At 41.0% G+C, this 23,788-nt stretch overlaps 3 protein-coding genes and 1 pseudogene across 3 annotated transcripts; 1 reads left to right on the top strand and 3 right to left on the bottom strand.

Annotated features, from left to right (window-relative positions):
• Nucleotides 1-2,556: 2,556 nt before the first annotated feature.
• On the bottom strand, nucleotides 2,557-3,084 carry LOC149167747 (uncharacterized). Its single transcript, XM_089430585.1, has one exon. It carries the CDS (start codon nucleotides 3,082-3,084, stop codon nucleotides 2,557-2,559), a length of 528 nt encoding a protein of 175 aa, XP_089286711.1.
• A 7,457-nt stretch (nucleotides 3,085-10,541) lies between these two features.
• LOC149167748 (uncharacterized) lies at nucleotides 10,542-11,231 on the bottom strand. Its single transcript, XM_089430586.1, has one exon. It carries the CDS (start codon nucleotides 11,229-11,231, stop codon nucleotides 10,542-10,544), a length of 690 nt encoding a protein of 229 aa, XP_089286712.1.
• A 1,350-nt stretch (nucleotides 11,232-12,581) lies between these two features.
• On the bottom strand, nucleotides 12,582-13,859 carry LOC149167749 (uncharacterized). Its single transcript, XM_089430587.1, has one exon. The coding sequence runs from the start codon at nucleotides 13,857-13,859 to the stop codon at nucleotides 12,582-12,584; it is 1,278 nt and encodes a 425-aa protein (XP_089286713.1).
• Nucleotides 13,860-18,636: 4,777 nt separating this feature from the next.
• The window catches only part of LOC149167750 (ADP,ATP carrier protein 1, chloroplastic-like), a 52,127-nt pseudogene continuing 46,975 nt past the window's right edge, over nucleotides 18,637-23,788 (top strand).

A 23,788-nucleotide genomic window follows, 5' to 3' on the forward strand; every position in this document is an offset into this window, starting at 1 on the left:
GTGTAGAAGGCACAATTCAAATGGAAGAAGGGTAGGCACAACTCCAGAACTCCCCTTGTTTCTTGTGCTCATGCAACACCATAACGATATGCTAAAATTCATTATAGGAACACTCCCTCTCTTGTCATCTAGGACATTGAAGAGGATTAAGAAGGTGCTAGGATTGACAACAAACATAGAGGTTTATGAACAAATTGGAATTTGGGTCCTAGATACACATATTGGGACACGAAAAACCTAGTATATGAAAAGTATGAACATATATTGACAAATAAATACTATCATGGACATATTTCTAGTTGAGTAGTTAGAGGAGAAACATAGAATTTTACTTCAAGTGGATGAGATAAAAAGGAAACTTAGAAACTTGATAAGAAGGTGTTTTTCCTAGCAAAGAAGCTAGCAAATTTAGAGTTTGTTGATTATGAAGATGAAGAGGGTCCACCTGAAACCATTCAGGGGAATTCCCTAACTACTTAGCTTTTGTTTTTTGTCTATCATGTTAAATATCAATATTAGTTTTGTCCTATATTTTATCATAAGAATCTTTCCACCCTCACACATGCCATAGGTGGAAAACCAATGAACCTCAATGTTGGCTTAAACATCCACAAGCACATTTTTAGTAGAATCATTGATAATAGGTGATTTTTCAAAGCCTTAACTCATTGAAATGATCCTTTGTATCAACCTAGATAAGCTAATATTTTACAAAGGTAACCTTTGATACAAAGATTTGATGATGATGGATGAGTCACCAATAATTTCTACATAATGAATGTCTTAAGTACACCAACGCCTTGGAAAACTGTTAATTCCTCTTCTTTGTTGTTAGTAGTTATCCCTAATCTATGTGCGTACTCTAGTTCTCTATGGCCTTACCTAGGTTCAACTTAGTTACCAAAAAAAACAAAAAAAATGCTCCACTCCTGTTACTTCACTCTTAGGGGTATATGTGTAGGCATAAATGTTTAACATTTAACATTTATATGTCGGCTAAATAAAAATAAATAATTAAATAATTAAAAGTTAAAAGTAATATATATCTCGATGCTTGTAAACATTTAAATGTTGGCTCAATTAATAATAAAAAGTTAAAGTTAAAGTCAATTTGTTATATTTTGATTTTGTTATTAATTTGTGAATATACTTTGTTACCATACCATGGGCCAATACCATGGCTTATCAATACCACATGCCCAAAAAACCATAACTTATTTTACAATCAAATATTTTATAACAATATGACATGATTCTTAACTATGGATATTCACCCCCACTTTATCGGGGATATTATTAACATGTAAATAATTTTTGTTACAATACCATGGGCCAATACCATGCCTTATTAATACCACATGCTCAAAAAATATAATTTATTTCACAATCAACATATTTTATAAATATTTATTTTAATTTAATTTTATAACACTTTTTTAATTAAATCTAAAAGGAAGCATGTTATCATTACTTTTAAGATATATCTCAACCCTCTTCCTAACGACTACTAAAAAGATTCACACACACGCTCGCGCACACACACACACACACACACACACATATATATATGTATATATATAATGGTTATATTAATTATTTAATCTCGGTTGGGCTGAGGCCAAAAACAACCATCATTACAATATTCAGAAATACTTTTAGCTGCAACTATCCTTTCCTTACATAGGTGTAGATTTACTCTAGATTACGGGATCGAGATCCATGTAGATTCTTCATCATTCTTGCTGAAAGCTCCTTGTGGCAAGAGACATGCTTGGTTTGCTTTTGCGTCTGCTTCCTTATTTGAGCCACATAGAATATGGAAAAGAAGGTAGGAGGAGAAATCTTGGAGCACGTATCTCAGCCTTTGAAGTGTCTTGTTGAGCGCTGGATTGTTGAAGTGGTCCTCCGAGTTTAATATCTTTATCAAAATTTTTGAGTCCCCGAATACTTGTATTTCCTTATTGCCTTTTTCACGTGCTATCTGACAGGATTTTAGCAGCCCAAGGATTTTTGCCTGGTTGTTGGTTCTCTATCCAAGGCCCCAGCTGAAGCTATCTTCTCGAATTCCCTCTGAGGAGTAGATCACTCTGCCTGCTCCTGCTATCCCTGGATTGCCTTTGGAGGCACCATCAAAAAATATTGTTGTTTTACCCTGTTTCCTCCACCAATCTTGAAAATCTGAGTCTGTTTCTCGTAATCTCCATATAAGAGTTTTACTGGGGCAAGTGGTGTTCTTTATCCTATCTCGAAAAATATATGCTCCATTCCATTTCTTTTCTTTAGGGAAAGCGTGTTATCATTTTTAAGGGGGTGATTGGCCACAGTCTCAAGGAGTAGTGCTTTTTCTTTTGCTGCCACCTTTAATGGGGAATTCAAAATGCTGTTGAAGATGTTATCGTTTCTGGCGAGCCATATTTTCTAGCAGACGTATTTAGGAACTACTTTCCAAATTCTGTTCCATGCTGTCTTTATTTGGGTCCTGTGAGGATATCGCATTCTTGAGGTGCTAAAAAGGTTAGCTATTTTGACTTGCGATGGGGTAGAGACATTGAGACCTTAGAGGATGTAGTCCCAGACTTCTTGAGCAAAAGTGCAATCCATGAACACATGCTCCATGGTTTCCTGAGCTTTGTAGTAAAGAGAACACCAACGTGGCCCGTGAATGCCACTTTTACTCAGATTGTCGCCAATTAGCACTTTCCCATGCATTAATACCCAGGTGAAGAAGTTTATTTTGGGAAGTCCAAGAGGATCCCAAATATATTTCCACACTGATGCAGTGTGGCTCAAAGCTTGTTGTGCTTGAAGAGAGGCAAATCCATGCCTTACCTTGTAAATTCCAGTCTTTCCCCATCCCCATTTATCCGTCGAACGCATGTGAACCAGTGCCAGGCCCGTTAGTGCTTCTTCCAAGAGAGTCTTTTGACTGCGCAGTTGTTCAGGAACTCGTGGAATTTCCCAATTTCTCCATTTTCCGGAGTCGTCCCAAGTCGAAATATCTGCCAGGGTGAGGATTCCTTGCTGCATGAGGAAGTTCCTGATTTCTTTGATTGCTTCATTTTTGCTCAGAGGCGACTGTCCCATTATGCTGTCTTGCCACAACATCATGTTTTTTCCATTGCCTGGGATGTGATACAAGTGATTTTGAAAGAACTCGAGCCCCCGGTGGCAGAGGTGCCATATCGATGTCCCTTTGATGTTGTTATCTATCTGAATGTTTCTTAGCGTTGAGCCTTTTAGATATTTTTTTTTTATGACCTGACTGACAAGGTGTTTGCTGTTTGAGAAGAGGGTCCAGAGTATTTTGCCTCCAAGAGCCAGATTGGCAAGGCCTGGGTCTCTTATTTGTAGGCCTCCTTCATAGATGGGACGTTTAACTGTATCCCAATTCACTAAATGGAATTTTCTTTGATTTCCTCTTCCTCCTCTCCACAGAAAATCCCTGATCATTCTGGAGATCTGTTCTGTGATCTTCTTTGGAGCCAGCAGAAAGGAGGCCTGATAAATTGGTAGGGAGGACAAAACATATTTTATAAAGATGAGTTTGCCAACATTGGTGAGCCATTGCCCTCCCCAAGCTATAATCTTGGACTTAATTTTGCTTATTACCTCTTTCCAAAATGATAATTTGTTAGAGACTAATGTTATTAGTAACCCGAGATATTTGATTTTATCCCAAGAAGCATATCCCAAAAAGCCTAAGGAGTAGGCTATTCTCTGAATTGCTTGTTGATCCACATTCCACCCATATATTGCACTTTTACTTTTATTTATTAGAGCTCCTGATATGCTGCAGTATTGTTGAAGGATTCCACTGTAAACTTTGGCTATCTTGATGGAGGCTCCGCCCAAAAGAAGAGAATCATCTGCAAATAATGCATGGTTGAGAGGCTCTAGCCCTTTCGTCAACCTGACTCCTGGAGCTGTACCTGCTTTCTTTTTAGCTGTTAGTTTTCTACTTAACAAGTTTGCCATCAGTATGTACAAGAAAGGGGAGAGGGGGCAACTTTTCCTTTTCCCCCTCGCGGCTTGAAAATAGTTTGCTGGCCTGCCATTAACTAAAGGTTCTATTAATGGCTTTTTAGTACAAGCTTTAATAAAATTGACAAAATTAGAGCTGAAACCAAAGGAAAGGAGGACTTTTTACAGGAAATAAAGATTTACCCGGTCGAATGTGTTTTCCATGTCGAGCTTTATGAGCATACCTTGCTCCTACCGAAGGTAACTAGAGTGTATGACTTCTTGCACATGTATTACATTGCCTAGTATGTGTCTCCCTTTGACAAAGCCTCCTTGGGTGGGAGAAATGAGTTTCCCAAGCAATGACTTGATTCTATTTGCCAACAATTTTGTCAGTATTTTGTATGATGCGTTACATAGCGAGATTGGCCTAAACCTGTCAAAAGTGCCCGGATTCACTTCTTTTGGTATTAATGCAAGGAAGGTAGAGTTAGTACTGCCTCCAACTTTGGATTTTTGATGATAAGCTTTAATCATCCTTAGAAGATCAATTTTTATTATTTCCTAGCAGATTCTATAAAAATGAATTGAGAAGCTGTCAGGTCCTGGTGCCTTGTCTAGTTCCATGGACCATATTACTTTATAGATTTCTTCCTCGGAGAAAGGTTTCGTAAGACTAGTGTTGTCCTCCTTTCTTACCAAAGATGGAATGTGGGAGAGAAATTTCGAGATGACTTCTTCACTCCCATTCCCATCCTCTTTATACAGATTCTGGAAATGATCTTCTACTGCCTTTTTTAGTTGTTCTTGACCTTTAAGCACAATCCTATCTGAACAAGTGATTTCAGAGATATGATTTCGAGATAGCCCGGCTCTATATTGCCTATGGAAGAAAGAGGTATTTCGGTCTCCATCTTTAAGCCATGGGCTACGAGACTTAAGCCTCCAAGTCTCTTCCTCATGGCGGAAAGCACGAAATGATTTGATTTGGGCAGCTTGTTCTTTTTATAAATTTGAAGCAAAGATCTCCTTACTTTCCAAATCCATTTGCAGATCTGATAAAAACTGAACTATCTCCTTTCTGTTGCTGGTAGGAGAATTTGAGGGTTCTTTAATCCATTTTTTCAGAGCTCTCTTGGTTATTTTTAGTTTCTGCTCCCACATGAAGCTGGGAGATCCTGTCACGAGTATGGACCATGCCTCCAGAACAATTTCCATGAACCCTTCTTTCCCTGACCAAAGCGGGTTGAATCTAAAGGGGATAGGGCCCAAATTTTCTTCCTCTTCCAACTGTAAGAGAATAGGTTTGTGATCTGAGGCCAACTTTGGGAGAATTTTTGAGGAGATCAGTCTTTTTCCTAGCAACAAAGAGCTCTGCACTAGGAAACGATCTAGGCAAGCAAAGATGTGTTCTGCCCCAACTCTATTGTTTGTCCAGGTGTAAAGACCTTTCTTTGATTTGAAGTCAAGAAGATCCCAATGAAGTATTAACTCCTCTACTAATGGAAGCATTTGGTCCCTACCACTATTGCCACCTCTCTTTTCTTTTGGATCAATGACGAGGTTGAGATCTCTAGCCACTATTATATTCTGAGGGGAGTAAATGTCTAAGAAATCAGACAAGGTCTGCCAGCATTCTTTCTTCTCTGTAAGGTGGACTGGAACATAAAGGTTGAAGAGAGAGATGGAGAGCTTACTAGAGAGGTGTCGAATTTTGATGAATATCCAATGTTGGGTCTCAAAGGAGCTTTCTAGTTGATACTTGTCCTCTGACCACAATGTTGCTAGGGCACTAGAGGAACCTCTTGCACTAATGGCCTTTCCTGCATTTTTTCGCCATTTTAATTTGTTGATCTCAAGAAGGGTTTCCCCTCCAATCTTAGTCTCTTGGAACATGAGGATCTTGGGAGTTTCTATTTTCAGAAGATCTTTGATTGCTTCAGCTTTCGAAGGGTTCCCAAAGCCTTTGCAATTCCAAGAGATTAGTTTCATTATTTAACGGGATTGGAGTGAGTTGATCCCCCCTTAAAGGGCCTTGTTCTTGTGTTTCTCCCAATATACATTTCAATGGTGGATTGGTTGCCTTGCATTTTTTGCCTCTCCGCCTCTTCTTCCCTGGCTTCCTTATGAGATTTCCTTCCAACTCTTTTAGAGGGTCTCTCGAATGTCTTGTCTTCCGATGACCCAAAGGTTTCTGGGGGTTTTTTCCTTGTCATTTCTGCATATGTAGGTGAGGAGGAGGTTCCTGCTGGGGAGTCAAGTTGGGTTACTTCTATGTTCTTCTTTTCTGCTTCGAGTGAAGGAACTTGGCGTTCAATCTCCTCTATCTCTGTTTCTGGAATTTCGATTGAAGTGCTGAGGATTTCAAATGGGTGTATTGAAGCTGTTGTCTTTGGTTGTTCTCCTCTTCCTTCCGTTTGAACCATTCCTGTTAAGGGAGTTCCAGACTCCATCGGTACCTCTTTCCCTTTATTCCTATTACTCACCTTGGCCTGGACTGCTTTCTGCACCTGGATCCATTTTTCTCCTTTCGACTTCTCTAGATCTTCCTCCTTTTTTTTTTGCAATATTTTGTGAAATGCCCATATTCATGGAAATTTTTGCATTTGAATGGTAGCTGCTCATAGTCTAACTCTTGGATATAAGACCAGTCTGCTATTGTTAACTTTATGGCTTTAGGTAACCCTATTTCCAAGTCGACTTCGACGCATATTCTTGCACATGAATACTGATCCCTTCTCTCTGTTCTGTCTATGTATTTTCCCAAGGTGTTACCAATCATTTTTGGTGACTTCGGGTTCTAGCAGTGTAGTGGAAGATGAGGGAGGCACACCCACACTGGAACTGTTGACGACACATCTTGTGTCGGATCGAAATCTGGTGACCATAAGTTTAGATACAGACCCTGAGGTCCCATGAAATATGGTCCATTCCTAAAGATGAGATTTCTGTCTTCTATTGAATAAAAAACAAAGACAAAAAGCCCTTACCAACCAGGAAACTTTTGATGCCTTCCTTTACTAGTGGTCGCCAGTTCCTCTGTACCCACGCCTCGAAGGCCTTGGGGGAAGGCCATAGCCCTGTAAATTGACCGATGAGACCTCTTTCAGCTAAGTTCAAGGCAAATCTGCAAGAATCTTCAATGGGCAGGGCGATTGTGGGGATGCTGTCAAGTTTCTTTACAAACTTACGTTGAGTTTCCCTTGCTGGGCGTTTACTACTATCGCCGATCAACTTCCTGAATGCAAGGAGCTTTGGTGGAGGAGGTGAAGGAGGAGGGGCCTCAGGGCCCCCTCCTGGGACCATGGTGATGGAGAGAGTACTCAGATCACACCAGGGGTTGCTACGCGCACGAAGCAGAGGTTTTCAAAACGGTAAATGTTCAGGGTTATTGTTGCGTATTTGGGGACATGTTTCTTCTCTAAATTTAATTAAGGTTTCAATAAAATTAAAAATGAGAATACTTTATATATAAATATGTGAAATATATACACTATAAATAATATTACTAAGAACCAACATAGATCCATCTTAACTAAGGATCCAAGTGATGAGAGCAAACAAATTGACTAACAATAATAGAGGAAAGATAATGCATGATTGTTTTAAAATTTTCATTATTCTATTTTCTTTGATATGATTGATCCAAAATATAGGTTTAATATTTTACAACTAATTTAGTTGTTTTTTTTATATACTTTTTTTAAACACAATATCATGGAATCAAATTTAAGAGTGGGGGGTGGGGGAGAAAGAGGGAGGGAGATAGTGACAAAGCTAGAGGATGAAGAGAGAGAAAGAGAGGGAGAGTGATGAGGGGAGAGAGAGGAAGGAAGAAAAAGAGGAGGGGAGAGAGAGAAGGAGAGAGGGAGAGAGAGAAGGAGAGATGGAGTTGGAGGGGGGGAGAGAGGGAGGAAATAACAAAGACATAGAGAGATAGAGGCGAAGAAAGTGAGCGAGTGACAAGGGAGAGATGGGGAGAAAGTGAGGAAGAGAGGAGGGAAAATAGAGGAGGGGAGAGAGATAGGGAGAGAAGGGGAAGAGAGAGAAGAGGAGAGAGAGGGAGACACAAAGATGGAGGGGAGAGAGAGAAGAGGAGAGAGAGGGAGACACAAAGATGGAGGGGAGAGAGAGAAGGAGAGAGGGAGGGATGTAGTGATAGAGTTACAGGGAAGAGAGAGAGAGTGATAGGGGGAGAGACAGAGGGAGGTGGGAGAGAATGACAGAGAGAGGAAATAAGAGAGAGAGAGGACTCAATAGAGAGAAGGAGAGAGAGAGAGGGAGAGAGAGATGGAGTTGGAGCGGGAGAGGGAGGGAGTGAAGAAGAAGTACACAAAGGGAGAAAGGTGGAGAGAGAGAGAGGGAGTGTTAAGGGAGAGATGGATAGAGAGTGGGGGAGAGAGAAAAGCAGGAGGGAAGAAGGAGAGGAGAGAGAGGGGGAGAGAAGGGGAAGAGAGAGAGAGAGAAAGGGAAGAGGGAGAGGGAGGGAGAAGAGAGAGATAGATATGGAGAGAGTGTATATTTGGGGGGGGGAGATAGAGAGAGGGAATAAGAAAGAGACACATAAATACAAATATCGATATTATATAACTAGCCTAGATCCATGTTAACCCTAGATCTATCAAGCGTCGAAAGTGATCAAATCTCTCAAGGTGCAAACCTTTCCTCAAGTTTTGTACTCGAGTTTGCACAAACCTTTCCTCAAGTTTTACACTCAAAAAAGAGGTTTGCATCTCGAGAGATTTGATCCTTCTTGACACCTGATAGATCTTGGGTTAAGATGGATCTAGGCTGGTTATATTTTTCTTATTACATGCTTTTTAAAAATGTGTATATATTTGACTCATATATTAATCGTTTTAAAATTATCAATAATAATAATTTAATATAAAGTTATAATTTAATTAACTTTTATGATTTCTTTGATATTGAAGAATTTCATTTTCAAATTTTTTACATGGTTTTTTAAGTAAATATGGAAGTTTGAAGTTGGTTATATTTTCAAAGTGTTCTCTAGACATGTTAGGTTTTGGAGTTTTGGTTGGAATCTAGCCATTTTTTTCGCCAAATCTTAATTTTTGTTATTTAAAATGGGTTTTTGAGTGCATATATTGATTCGACACACTGAAAAACCTCCAGGTCACTCGAAATGTGGAGCGTTTACAACTCAAACTTGTGATTCAATGAAATGCATGCATGATTCTAGATAATTTAAAGAGAAAATATACTTATGACAACTTGTGGGATTTATGACATGTTCTCCTCTCCTTAAACCAAGTCACTGAGGGATTCAAGGATTTGAGTCTTGATCTCTCCGCTTTTACATTACTTTGATTACTAATTGAACGACTCCTTAGACTTCAATAATTTTATTACATTACTTTTAATTAAATATATAATTAATTAATTTATAACTTTTTATTAATATAATTTTTCATTATTATTAATAAAATTTTTCATTATTAAAATTTAAAGATTAATAATATTTTAAATAAAATAAAATGAATCTTATAAATTTAATTATTAAATAATTTAATATTAATTTTTAAGTAAAATAATTTAAATGTAAACATTTTTATTAGATGAATATTTGTTAATGCATATTTCACGTTTGAAAATGGATATTTTATTTTTATTTTTAAAGGATAATTATAAACATTAAAATTAGTCTACTAATTATTATGTGCATAATTAAATTAATTAATAGATATTAATGAAATTTTAAAAATCGTAAAATTAACTCATATAATATTAAAAAATATGGACAAACATATATATATATATAAAAGAGGGAGAAAAGTATAATGAGAGATGGAAAGTAACCCCAAAAAAATGAAATAATGACGTGAAATAAATTAATAAATCAATTCTATATTTAATTTATTTTTTTTAATAAAATATTAAATCAATTTTTTATATAATTTATTATTATTTTTATTATATATATATATATATATATATATATTTTTTTTTTTTTTTTTTCTCGGGGAGAAAATATTGTAATTTCATTAATTGTTGAAATTACATGCTGTAGATGCCCTTAAGCATATGCAAATTGTGACCTTAGTCAGCTGATAGTAGTTCTAGAAATAAATACCAAGTAGACATAGTGGGGTGTACTGTGCAACTGTGCTATTACAAACCAAAATGTCACCAAATGGTGATAACTGTTCAGAAACTCAAAGATGTTAATTCCAATATTTACATAACTGTATTTATAATCAAAATATGTTGAAAACCTTAGGGGTTGTCCCCCCTCTGAAGTTGTTGGTCTATGTATGGCCTGTGAAAGTATTGATAGGTTCTTTTCGATGTGTGTTAAGTGATCAACCATTCTCCTTGAGGATGATTCGTTGCCTCATTCGAAAGCTTGTCCGCATTTTCATTACGCTCCCCGATGTAGGTGCAGCTCCCACCGCAGACCTGGAACGTGTCAGTGGGGGGGATGTAGATGGAACCCTTGGTGTATTAGTTTGCTGAGTCGAGGCTCCATCCGCTTCCTTTGGGTGATCCTGTCCAGATGGTTTCTCGTCCATATTCAGCTCTTCAGACAGACAATGTTTCACGCCTCTTGCAGTCTCCTAAACAGATGAAGGAAGTAAAGGGCAATCCTTGTACAGATGCCCGACCTTGTGGCATCTTTGACAACGAAAGGGCACTCCTTCGTAGTCCAGGTTCTGGCGACACGAGAAATGCCTCCAGTGAAGGGTAATTTTCTCCTCCAGTCCCTCCCTGGTATCTAGGTGAACAAGGATTCTTGCCATTGTCATAATTCCAGTTTTTTCAAAAGACTGGTTGTGTTCTAGATATGTCCCCAGAGCATCACCTATACGCTTGAATACCGGAGGGGTCCAAAATTGCATTGGGAGGCCAGGCAGACGAACCCAAATCGGCCCTGCACCCATCTGTTCTTGCTCTGGGTCGAATAAGGGGTCCCATCTTTTTAGCAGAACTGGAGCAAGCTCGATGTGCCAGAAACGTGAGAGGATCCAATCTGTGTACTCTTCTCTGTGAAACCGGAGGGCAAACCAGCCATAGGCCAAAACTCTGATGATGGGAAGTTCTTTGAGAAGGGAACCCCAAATCTCCGATGTCCAGAGGCGGAGGCGTTCCACTAAGTAATTTCTGCCTCGCACATGCCCAACCAAAACCTTCTTAGCCATGTCTGCAACTTCTCCCATCGGAATGTCCTCACCAAGGGTAAGGTTAATGTCTCTATCCATAGCTTTTAGGCACCTACCCTTCTTGGGCTTATCTGAGCGGCGGCCCATTGGATTTTCCTTGAGCATACTCCTACAACCCTCGTTGACAGTTTGGGGGGTGGACGGGGTGGATTTGGGGTTAGGAATAGGAGAGCTGAAGCACCGAGATCGAATAGGGGAGTTAAGGTTTAAACTGCCAAGAGCTAGGGTTACGCTGGATTGAGCAGGGATGGGATGTGGAGAGGGACTGGACGGTGTAATACGAGAGGATGAGGGTGTGCACGAGGGCACAAAGAACTGAGGAGGATGTATCAAGGGGGAATCAAATGTAGGGGAGGGATGAAAGCATGTGCCCAACATAATGAGGGTCGCGGGTGATAGCGAAGGATAGTCTAACCCAGGCAGATCATCTTTGTGAACGACAGGCGGAGGGTGTTTATCAGAGGATCTCGGGCGGAACGACACGGATTGTGCAGCTGTTAGTGGGTGTTTTTTGCAGTCAAGGGACCAGAGCCCATTCCAGTTCAATGGTGAGCCCTGATGAGTTGGTTGGGGTTGGGGTCCGCCTCGTAGTTCATGACATCTTTCGAATCCATTGGGAATCGACAGTTACGGTCGGCAAACAGCAGGTGTTGGGGAGGCAGTGAAACGGGGTTAAGCTACAAGAGCTTCACATTAAAACTCCAAAGAAAGACCGCGACAGAGGGTTAAACCAAGCCGAGGGAGGGTGAATGCCTCAGGTCAGCAAGGTGAGGGTTTTGAAGCGGTCAATCCTCAGGGTTATGGCCTCCGAGGCCTCCATGGAAGTCACATCGATCGAGCAGAGTCATTTCCTTCCCCCATCTAGTATTTTTTATAAAATATTAATAACAAATATAATACATTATATTTCACGTTTGTAAATCATTTAATTGTTAAATATAAATAAAACATATTATATTTAAAAATAATATAAAATATATACATTTCTATATAAGAAATATAAATTACTCATGTTTACTTATGAGTTATTTTTTTTTCCCATAGAAAAAGTCGTAATTTCTATTAAGTCAAGAGAAATTACATTCTGTAGATGCTGAGCATATGCATACTGGGCTGGTTGCCTCTCAGGGCCTCTGAAAGAGACTGTTAATTGTTCAAAAAAAACTAAAACATATAAACTTATCATGAAAGCATTCTTCTCCCCAAACTGTTTGTCCACGCAGGGAGTTTGGAGAGGTATATATCAAAGATGATCAACAGAGAGAGATAAACACATTCAGGATTCATTTGCAATGTAGCTGTAGCTCACTGCCCAAAAAATAACAACAAAAAGTAAATAGCTATGCTTGTCCGCCATGGTCGGTTACTGATCATATACAACAGTTTATATATAAAAGACATGAAAAAAACAATATTTTGAGCATGTTGGGACCCCTTTCAGTTATGAGCATCCCTTTGAGCCTGGTTGTCATCAAAGGGTCTGTGATAGTGTTGAAAGAAGGTTCCATCCAGATCTTCTTGTATTAACCAGTCCGCTTCTTGCCTCTGTGCTGCTTGCTTGGAAAGGTAGTCCGCCCGAGAGTTGCGCTCCCTGTATATATGGCGACAGTCAAATAATTCAAATGCATCTGTTAGTCTGAGTGCCTCATCCAGTATGTGTCTCAAAGAGAAAGCAGTGCAAGATGATTTTCTGGTGAGCCAATTACAAACAATCTTTGAATCTCCAAACAGTTGAAGTTTTGTACAGCCTTTCTCAAGTGCAAAAAAAATGAGGTTTTTTGCAGTGGAGAGTTCAACATAATTGTTTGTGCCTCTTCCCAGGGGAATTTGTATCATGTAATAGTGATTCTCTCTCAGATAGAGGAGTGCTCCCCCCCCACAGTTTTCCTCTTGGGCAGAGCCATCAAAGTATGCCCAGGGGAAGGATTTGTCTATGAGTTCAGGGGTTATGGTCCGAGGGGGGGGTGGAGGAGGATCTTCAGGTATGAGGGCAAGGTCTGCAAAAATGTGGGCAATAATGACCGGCCAGTGGGGAGGTTTCTGTTCAAAAATTGCACGGTTCCTAGCTATCCAGATTGACCAGCACATGAGGAGAGGGATATTCTTGTTTTTTCCAGAGTGCTGTTCCTGCCAGTTTGTCCAGGCCTCAAAGATTGTCAGGCCATGCCATTGATGGAGGGAGGGGGAGTGAGAAAGGACAGAAGACCATTGTTCTTTTACTACTGGACAGGTGAGGAAGAGATGTTCTGTATCTTCATCATTCCTTCTGCATAAATGGCACCAGAAAGGTCCATAGAAGGATCTCTTCTTCAAGTTTGCCCCCGTTGGAATTTTATTGAAGAGTATAGCCCACATGAGGAGTCTCGTTCTTGGTGCTGCCTTGAGGTGCCAAATTGCTTTCCACCATTGCTGTGCATTGTCTGGCTGAAAGGTGTGCATCAGCTGTAGGTATCCCTCCTTTGGGGAGTATGTACCATTTTTGGCTAGAGCCCAGACAATCTCGTCTTCCCCCTCTGTAATTCTGATATGAGCTTGTGTGAGAGCCTCTGTGAATGCCTCCCATTCTTGTCTCCATGGAACCGGAATATGGAGGTCTCGTGAAGTCCTCCAGGCCTGGTGGAGAAAGCTGGAGTTTTCTTGGTCTGCAATATGAGCAACATGTGTAGCACCTTGGTCCCTTAGATGTGCTAGGAGCTGTCCTGATAGTCTATGCATGTTTCCACATCCGATCCAGGGGTCAATTCCTAGGCGGACGGAGTCTCCCTGTTTAATCCTCCATGTCAGACCCTCCCGAATTAGGGGAAGAGAATTTTTGACTGCTTTCCATATGATGGAATGTCTTCCGTTACCCCTATGTTCCCTACGAATCCAGCTGTAGATGCTTTCTGGAGCAATGTATTTTTCCATGACCACTTTCTTCCAGAGACTATTTGTTGTGAGGAGCTGCCATCCCAATTTTGCTGCCAGTGCATTTGCAAATAGGTCTAATCTCTTAATTCCCCAGCCTCCCCATTTTTTTGGTCTAGCAATGGTGTCCCATTTTACCCAGGCAAAGAGATTTCCCTGTTTAGATCCCTTCCATAAGAATCTACAGCATATTTTTTGTATTCTGGTTAAAATCCCTCTTGGTATCCAAGCCAGGGACATCCAGTACACCGGCGTTGCTTCCAGCACAGCTTTGATAAGAGTAAGTCTTCCAGCCCTTGTGAGGTATCTATTATACCAGACATTGATCCTTTTCTCCACTTTAGTGATTAGCCAGATCCAATCAGCTATTCTGTATCCTCCGTGTTTCACCCTGAATCCCAAATACTTAAGCCCTTCCTCCATAGGCTGTATGTGGAAGGGGAAACGGTTTTTTGTGTAGATGACTTCATGAGGGGTGCATCCAAACACTGTTAAAGTAGATTTCTGTACATTTATTACCATCCCCGTAGCCTTCTGGAAGAGATCAAAGACCTGTTGGAGCGCCGATGAATCAGCCATGCTGCCATTCAAGAAGATCAATACATCATCCACAAAAAGTAGATGTGTAAGGGAACAATTATCCGAGATTTTGATCCCTTTGATGCGGCCTCTGCTGTGTTCAGATGCAATTAATCTGCTTAGGCCTTCCATTATGAGCAGAAAAAGGAGGGGGGATAGGGGACAACCCTGCCTGAGGCCTCTTTCAGCAGAAAAAAAGGGGGTGGGGGAGCCATTGAGGAGGACACTGAAAGGTACATCGGAGATGCAGCTCATGATCCTCCTAATAAAGAGGAAGGGGAAGCCCAGATGGGTGAGGAGCATTCTGATGTATAGTAAATTTACCCTGTCAAATGCTTTTGAGAGGTCCACCTTGAGTATCATGCCTTTTAGATTTTTGCTATGCACAGAGTGAAGGAGTTCTTGGGCTGTGCCTATAGCTTCATGGATCTGGCGCTTGTGGAGGAAGGCAAATTGTTCAGAGGAGATATTGGCCGAGAGAATGGGCTTGATTCTGTTGGCTAGAATTTTAGCCAATATCTTATAGAGGCAGTTGCAGAGTGAAATAGGCCTAAATTCATCAAATGACACTGGCTTATCTGATTTGGGAATGAGAGATATGAAGGTGGCCTTTATGCTCGGGGGAATGGATCCATTTAGACAGCAGTGATTGATAGCTTTGAGAATGTCATGCCCTAGCAGCTCGAAGAAAGCAAGATAAAATTCAATGGTCCAGTCGTCGGGGCCCGGGCTCTTGTCCTTTTGGAAGCCCTTTATGGTGGCTTCCAATTCTTCCAGAGAAATGTATTTTGTAAGCTCCTCAGCATCATCCTCCTCCACAAATCTGGGAAATAGCTCTGCCACCCTCATGATTTCTAACAGATTTTCTTGTCCTGGGGCCTTGTATATATTCCTGAAGTGCGCGGTAGCTAGATATGCAAGTTCTCCAGGTCTTCTTACCAGATGTCCTTGTTCATCCTGTAGCTCCCATATAGTGTTGATCGCCTTTCGCCCATTTGCAAACCTGTGGTAAAACTTTGTGTTCTCATCCCCCTCCTTGAGCCAAATGGCTCTGCTTCTTAGTCTCCAGGAGTCCTCTCTGTCTCTAAGGATCTGTGACCTCTGTTTGATTAGGTCATCATACAAGGATTTCTGATCTGGGGATAAGAAGGTGCCATCTGAATGGGATTCTAGAGCCTCAACGGCTTGTTCCGCCAGGGATATAGTTTGATCATCCTATTTTCTCTTCGCTTTTGCCCATTTCCTTGAGATCACTTTGATTTCAGCTAGGTTCCTGACAAAGCCAGTGGCTGGGTCTAAATCCTCAGGTATCGGATGAGCTTTCCAGAAATCTGATATCAACTTGATGTAGGAGGGGTCTCTGAGCCAAGTTGCATTGAATTTGAAAGGAGCTTTCTGAGCCTGTTGTCTTGCTTCCATTTCCAGGTATATGGGCCTATGGTCTGAGATCCCACCACTTCCTACCCATTGTCGAGATCTTGGGTGATGGGTACAGAGCCCTTCTTTCATGATAAAACGATCCAGTCTTCTTGCTAGGCTTTGGTCCCCAGTTCTGTTGTTCTTCCATGTGTACTGGGTCTTTGCAGTGGGAAGATCAATCCAGTGGTGATCTTCAAGAAGTTGCCCAAAGAAATCAGAGAGGGGATCTATTTGAGCAAGGTGGCCCCAGGATTCAGAGAAGCCAATAGAGAAGTTTAAATCTCCTCCCAAAATAATGTTCTCAGCATGGAGAAGTGGGGAGCCAAGGAGTCTATTCCAGAATAGCTCTCTGTTTTGACATGGACCGTAGACATTTATGATTTGTAGATTTTCCTCCAAATCTTTTGAATATATTTCTGCCCCCAAAAAACCCCCTCCACCCCAGATGTTCTTAAGCAGGATGGAATTGTTCTTGAGCCCCATAGCAATGCCCCCTGACCGGCCAGATACATCAATAGCTGTGAAGGTCCACCCAGGCAGCCATGAGTTAAGAGTGGAGGTTGCAGAGTCTGCTTTACATAAGGTTTCTTGTAGGAAAATGATGTCCATAGGATTAGAGAGTAAGAGTCGCTTCAGGGCCGATTTTTGATCCGGGCTGGCCAACCCTCTGCAGTTGAAGGACATAATTTTCATGGAGGGGGGTGGGGGAGGGTGTCCTGCGCTCTAAGGGCCCTGTCTAGAGTCTGTTGTTTGCCAAGGAGGACCTCCTCCTCAGTTAGCTTTTGAGAAATTGACTTTGTGGATAGTCGACCGCGCCCCTGCTTGGGCGGGATGATATGGGATTCCATCATCATCCCAATGGAGTCCGAGACATTTAGCTTCGTGGTCGAGCGGGTGGGATACCTCAGAGTAGGGTTTACCGAGGGGGAGGGCTAGGGAATAGTAGGGTGGGGGAAAGAGGGGATTGAGGAGGAGAAAGGGAGGCCGGTTGGCCTAGGGATGGAGCAGGAGACATATAGAGATTGGGGAGGGGGTTGAGGAGGGCAAGTGACCTTGATCAGGTCGAGGGTAGAAGGGGAAGAGGGGGTGGGGATACTGATAGGGGGGAGCATGCCAGAGGCCGATAAACTCATAGATGCAAAGAGAGAAACAGAGGAAGATGATATAGAGGACATACCCGAGGAGAAAACAACTCCTTTTGCAGCTTTGGAACGCGTCATAGGAGGAGATGGAGGCCAAGTCTTGTTCGTAGCTTGCTTCTTGCGACGAGGTGCAGGAGGCGCCTCCACCGTGTCCGATGGGTTGAATTGGTCCCTTCTAGGTGCCATGGTCGCCTGAGGGTTGGGTACTCCTTCAGTGTTTGGCTGATCCTGACCTGTAGCAGTTTGCTGGGTCTTCTGCAGTAGGGGGCAGTCCTTAAAGAGATGACCCACCTGGTGGCATCTTCTGCATCTGTATGGGATGCCCTCATAATCCAGCTTCTGTTTTCTTGAAGTGGATTTCCAGTGAATGGCAATGTTTTCCGGCACTCCCCCTCTGGTGTCCATGTGCACTAGGATCCTTGCATAAGCCAGCGAGCCCGTCGAGATGTATGATTTATCGGATTCCATGTAAGTCCCCAGCGCATTCCCAATTCTCTTAAAAATATCTTCCGACCAGTACTGCAAGGGCAGCCCCGGTAGCCTGACCCAAATCGGACCGATGCCTAGCAGCTCCGTCTCCGGGTCGAACAGGGGTGTCCATCTCTTGAGAAGGACCGGAGATTTCTCAAAATGCCAGAATGAAGAAAGAACCCAGCTCGTGTGATCCGCCCGTGCAAATTTGAGATCAAACCACCCTCGCACGAAAGTCTGCACCGATGGAATGTCCACGAGATATTTCCCCCAAATCTCAGTCGCCCATTCCTTTAATTTTGCCGCAGTGGCGTGTCTGCCTCTAATCCGTCCCACGAGTACACAATCTGCCAGATCCATGGCTTCACCCCACCGAATATCCTCTTCCAGTCGCAGGAACGTGTCCTCCGCCGTCGATTTGAAACAGCGCTGCTTCTTGGCAGGGTGGGAGGTCATGCGTCCGAGGTTTACCGTCGCCTGTGAGCCCTGAGGGGGGGGGGGGGAAGGGGGGGGGAGGGTTTGACCCGGGGGTGGGGATGGCTTCAGGGAGGGGAGGGACCTCGTGATAGCTACCGGAGGGAACGGGGGGGACCGAGAGAGGGTTTGTTACTGATAGGGGAGGGTTAGCTACCGAGATGGGAGGGTTTGCAGGGAGGTGAACGGGGATCTCCGTGGAGGTTACCGGGGGCAGGGAATGGGGGGGTAGAACACGCATATGGGTAACGCCGTTCGGGGAGGGTTGTAAACAGTCAGCCAAGAAACCCAGAGAGGACGGTGAAGGGATCGCGAAGGAATTCCAAGAGGAGGGTTCACCAGGGTAAAAAGAGGTGGGGAGAGGCGGGTCAGTAGGGGGCGAAAATTGCTCGAAGCTAGCAGACAGATTCGTACTGTGCAATCCCCCAGATGAAAATGTGGAACGCCAGATGGAGCTTTCCGCCAGCGGGGATTCCGAATAATCCACATCCTCTGAGTCCATGGGGACAGCTGCAAGATGCCCTTCTCGGAGAGCTGGTAACCGCCCAAAGGAGTTCTCCTCGAAACCAGATAACCGCTATGCGTCGGCACCAACAGCGGGGGAGATCGATGAGGGTGAGCTGGTTCCGTTGCTGCAGGTCGCTCTTACCGTTACAGTGAAAACGACTCCCACCAAGAGCTGTCGGCCAATCTAAGGGGGAGGCGCCGTTTCGATGCGGGATGATCAGGTGAAAGCCAAACATAGGTAAAATAAAATGACTGTGGTAAAGTGGGAAAAAAAACGGGGGAGCGAGGGTAAATCAAGGGATGAGGGTCATGGGACGCGAGTGCCAGGTGCCAACTCGAAACACGAGGTAAAACGGGACGGGGGTACGGGAGTAATGGGGTTCACAGAGCCGTAGAACGGCCTGCAAACCCCTGTCAGAGGAAATTCATAGCTAGGGTTGCAGAGCCCGTTTTTTCCTTCTCTTCTCCTGATTCGTTGGCCAGCTTCAGATCTTTACTTATGAGTTATTGGATGCTTGGAGAAAGATTATTAGAAAAATGATTTTAGCTATTTAATAACAAGCAAAGATCTTGTTTGGCTCTACGACTTTCTTGCTTCATTTGTTTGGAAATTTTCACATAAGTTTGATTAGTGTGATATTTAAAATTTTAAATTTCAACTAACAAGTTTATTAAAACATGAAAAATCTCACTTATGTCATCATGTTTCATGCTTAATTAATATTATTAATTCAAAAGGTAAGCATAGCAAGCATTACTACATTTCCATTGCATTGCATTAATTGTGATATATAGAAAGTGGTTTTGAAAAGTGATCAAGAATTATTCATTTTATTATGAATCTATTATATTTTGGAGATATAAATGGAGGAAATTCATTGAAATTTGAAAGTAAAACAAGGCCTCATAGTTAGCGTTCTCTACTGCTTAGTTTAATTCTTGAACTTTGAAATGTATGAACCAACTCTCACATTTAAACAAGGGCTACAAAGTAGCTACTTTAGCTTAATTTTTTTTTGTTAAGCTTGGTAGGTCCTCTTTTTCTATTAAATTTAATGAGAAAGTTACAACCATCTGAGAGATTTGTTAGGTGGCCTCAAATTGCCCTACGGGAAACCAAGTCTGTTGGCCACTTAACAGCATGGAATGCTATCCAAAATCGAAACAGTTTGATCCTTCATATCCAATCTATGTAAGACTGTATGTCCATATCTATTTTCCTATTTAATTGCAAACTAACATAATTGTAATTGTAACTTAAAGTAAATGTTATCTACATCAAAAACTAATACAAGAGACCTTGGTTCATTGATCTGCATCCTCTGCCAAGGTAAAATCCACTGGTGTTGGGTCTTTCACATTCGACCCTGGAAACTCATCTGCTGGCAAAATGCAAGGCAAATGTTTCTCAAACTGTTGGAGGCGACCATCTTGCTTCTGCAACTGAAACATGATTTTCTGAAATTGCCTTTTGTAGTCCGGGAATTGTGGTGGCCATGTTCAAGACAATTTGTTCCAAGGCCTTGCCTATGATTCCTTTCATTAACCAGTAAAGGAAGAGGGTGCGTTTGAATTGTGTTATTCTATCGCGGGTGTGACTGGGATCTAGTACTGTGACCACCAATCCTCAGCTTCAATTTCCATGGAGCCTGCCTATTGATTCATGCCAGCCTCCCATTTTTATATGATCTACCAGATTTCCTCGTCGATGCCCTTGTGGTATGCTTCCGCCACTTCATTGATAATGTTCACCGTCAGCTTGCCTCCCGGATTACGGGACTCCCCTTGCTCATATTTTCCTTTGGATTTTCTGCCTTTTCCTTGGCCGCACTGGTTGAGCCACCTGCTTGCAGGCTTCCTGAGACTCATTCCTTGCAATTTACTTGTATACAATCCACCTGACATGCATGAAAACTGACTGAGCTATTCACAATCCAAATTAGGTTCAAAACAATTTGTGATTCGATTTACAGAGACAACACTAACAAATTTAGACGCTGCATTGTTTTTGCCAGACTCCGGGCCCCATACATTGCCCCTCCGATGCAAGAAGTTACTCAGCTCTCCCTCAGCCCCGCTTCGCTCAGGCTCCCAGCACCCATCAGGCACGTTCCCTATCGGGTTTTCCTCACTCTGTTGCAGAGTCGAGGCCACTGTATCCCCCAGTTGGTGCATCACGGTGATGTTTATGTCCCTCCGGATTTCAACCACAACCTAAGGCCTTTCGACCCAGAGTTCAGCGAGCCTCAAAATTGCAATTCCCCCCACCCTGCCTACCTTCTCTAGCTACCCTCCCAACATGCATGGTGAGGAGGATCCCTCGACGAGAAACCCAAATGCCAAAAAGGAGGGAAATAGTGGCACCTCTAGGGCAATTTTCGATGCGGACCCTCGAATTGAGAATTAAACAAAACAAAGCAGGACTCAGACTTATAGAACCCTGCCAACCTAGACCATAAACCTCGAAGACTTCCAACATTGCAACAAACATCATACCAATGGGACATACAACATACTAATTCACCTTCGCTATGACGGTCTGGATGCGAGCCTGGTTTGTCCGCCTACCTTTGTTTTGATGCCCTCCTCTGCGACAATCTCCTTGCTTAGTCTGGTTACCACCCTGCATGTAAACCTTCAGAACCTCACTGCCATAATGGAGACAGATTCCCATTCTATCACCACCCTCACAACTATAACTCTCATAGCTGCTTGACATGACCCTGTCAGCCTTGCCACACATGTGGAAGGTGGTGGGTTGACACTTCGAGGCTCTCACCATTAAATTCCTTGATTTCATTGATCGCCAGGTACGCGCCCCAATTGGGGGTACTCTAGCTTAGTTTAAATATAGTTAAATTAGAGTAAAATACAATAAAGACATACAACTTTATATTGATAAAAATTACAATTAAAATAACATGTTAATTCATGCAAAGATAATAAGAACACTATTTGTGGATGATTTTTTTATAAAATTTAATATTGTATTTGTTCATTTTACTCTATTATTTGTTTAGGTGATAAAGGAACCACACTATGAGCATGAATGCCATATATATAATTTATAAAATATATTGTATCAAGAAGATACCTCTAAAACATTTTTTGATTAGCCATTAGAAGAAGCTATGGGCATGGTCTTCTATAGATCTACCATTGCTCTATTTGTATCATCATTAGTTGGGAGAGAAGACAAAACATTATCGAAGGAAACCTGCAACTAGGAGGAAGTGTAGTTGCATGAATTTTTGACCAAATTTGTACCCCTTCCATGCATCACTTGAATAGTTAACAAGTCATCTTCCATGACTCAAGCCACTGGAAAACGAAAAAATCTTTTAAGCAAAATAGAAACTTCTAAATGTGTTCTATTTATTTACGAAAACAATGACATATAGTATAATTAAGTAACATATTTTATTTTTCTTTTAAATTAAATTTTAATTTTATAATTTGCTTTATAATCAAATAAGAAATTACATATCATTATTTTTTTTTGTAAGCTTAGGTGGGACCTTCTCATTTTCGAGTTTTTACATGTCCGTTATTCACCCCATTTCCAGGGAGGGTAGCACAAGAATCGAACCCAAGATCTCCGGTTCTGTGAGACTTCATTTCCACGGCCATTGCCACTTGAGCTACCCCATGCGGACAGAAATTACATATCATTATTTTTAACTAATAAAAAAATCATATTTTCAAATTTTATAAATTAAAAAATATATATATATATATATATAAATAAATATAAATTAAAGTTAATCAAAGGATTAACTACTTTTGATAAGTTTTACATCGTTACAGATAATTAATTCAAATTCGAAACTATTTCACCTACCGATATTTATAATTTTTTTATAATAAAGTAAATTTAAATAATAGTTATTATAACTATTTCACCAACAGATATTTATTTTTATAATAAAATAAATTAAAATAATAATTATTAGAAAATAAATTTAAAATTTATTTATTAAATAATGTTAAAAAGTAGTTATAATTAAATTAAATGTACATTTTTGAAATATTAGTGTATTATTTCATTATTGCTTTTGTGAAAAATCCTTATTATTGCTAAGCAGAATATATATGATTGCGAGGTGTACTTCGAAGCAACATACAAGTCTGGAAGAGCGTGGTCCTTGTAAACATAACTGCACGATGGTGGCCGAAAAATGATTACAGAATAAAATAGTGAAGTAGCATGAACAAATCAGATTTTTAAAAATAAAATTAAAATATTAAAAAAATAATTTCATTTTATTTGTAAAGTTAATTTTACAATTTTTTCTTTTTTTGGGGGTTAATCTGGGCAGCGATAATAAAGGGAAAAATGATATTATTATTGAAACCAAAAAAAAAAATGCTTAAAATTTAATATCATTAAGTTTTACTTAATTTTTACTTTCCTAATTATCAAAATCTTTTTACTTTTCTAGCTATCAAAACCTTTTCATTTTCTATCAAAATTTTCAAGGCTTCTACACTATTTATTCACCTATTTATGTCGATAGACATCTTTTTTTTTTTTTAAATAGTTAGTTCAAGTGTTGTCTACCTTTTGCCCTCCTCCTTTGTTTGATTAATTGAACTATTTTTAACCATTGATTAGGCCGAGACCTCCATGATGCATGATCCCGTGGTCTTAGGCGAATTGAATTCCATCATCAATGGTTTACTTAATCGTTAGACCACCTTTCCTATCGTCTCGGGTCAGGAATAAACCTGTCTATTTTTCCTACTTCCATCTGTTCATTTCGACTTCTCATGGCCAAGTATTTTCACGGGCAGGCTGAAGCCATCATGATGCTAGCTAATACTGCACTTTCTAGTAGTAAGGCAAATTTCCAGTTTGTAGATGTTGGCTTATTGTTCAGAGAAGAGTCAAGACCAGTTTGGGATTGTTAGTTCCTGAAAGCACATCAATTTTGTGTTTTGGGTCGTGGGTTTGAATCCTCTTGGGGAAATATTCCCAAATTCTGAGGTTGTTGGTGGCATATGGCCAGTTGCAGATAAATACAAAACTTATGGATTATATTATGGATGTTATAGGTAAAGGCTACAAGTTTCTGAAGAAATTTCGGTTTGAGGTAGGTCCTGTGACTTGTTATGGCTTCAAATCTCTGGCTAGGAGCAATGTTA

This window comes from Pinus tabuliformis, chromosome 5_1 (assembly GCF_031772625.1).
Source record: "Pinus tabuliformis cultivar Carrire ecotype Pingquan chromosome 5_1, CPIR1, whole genome shotgun sequence".
Classification (NCBI taxonomy): Eukaryota; Viridiplantae; Streptophyta; class Pinopsida; order Pinales; family Pinaceae; genus Pinus; species Pinus tabuliformis.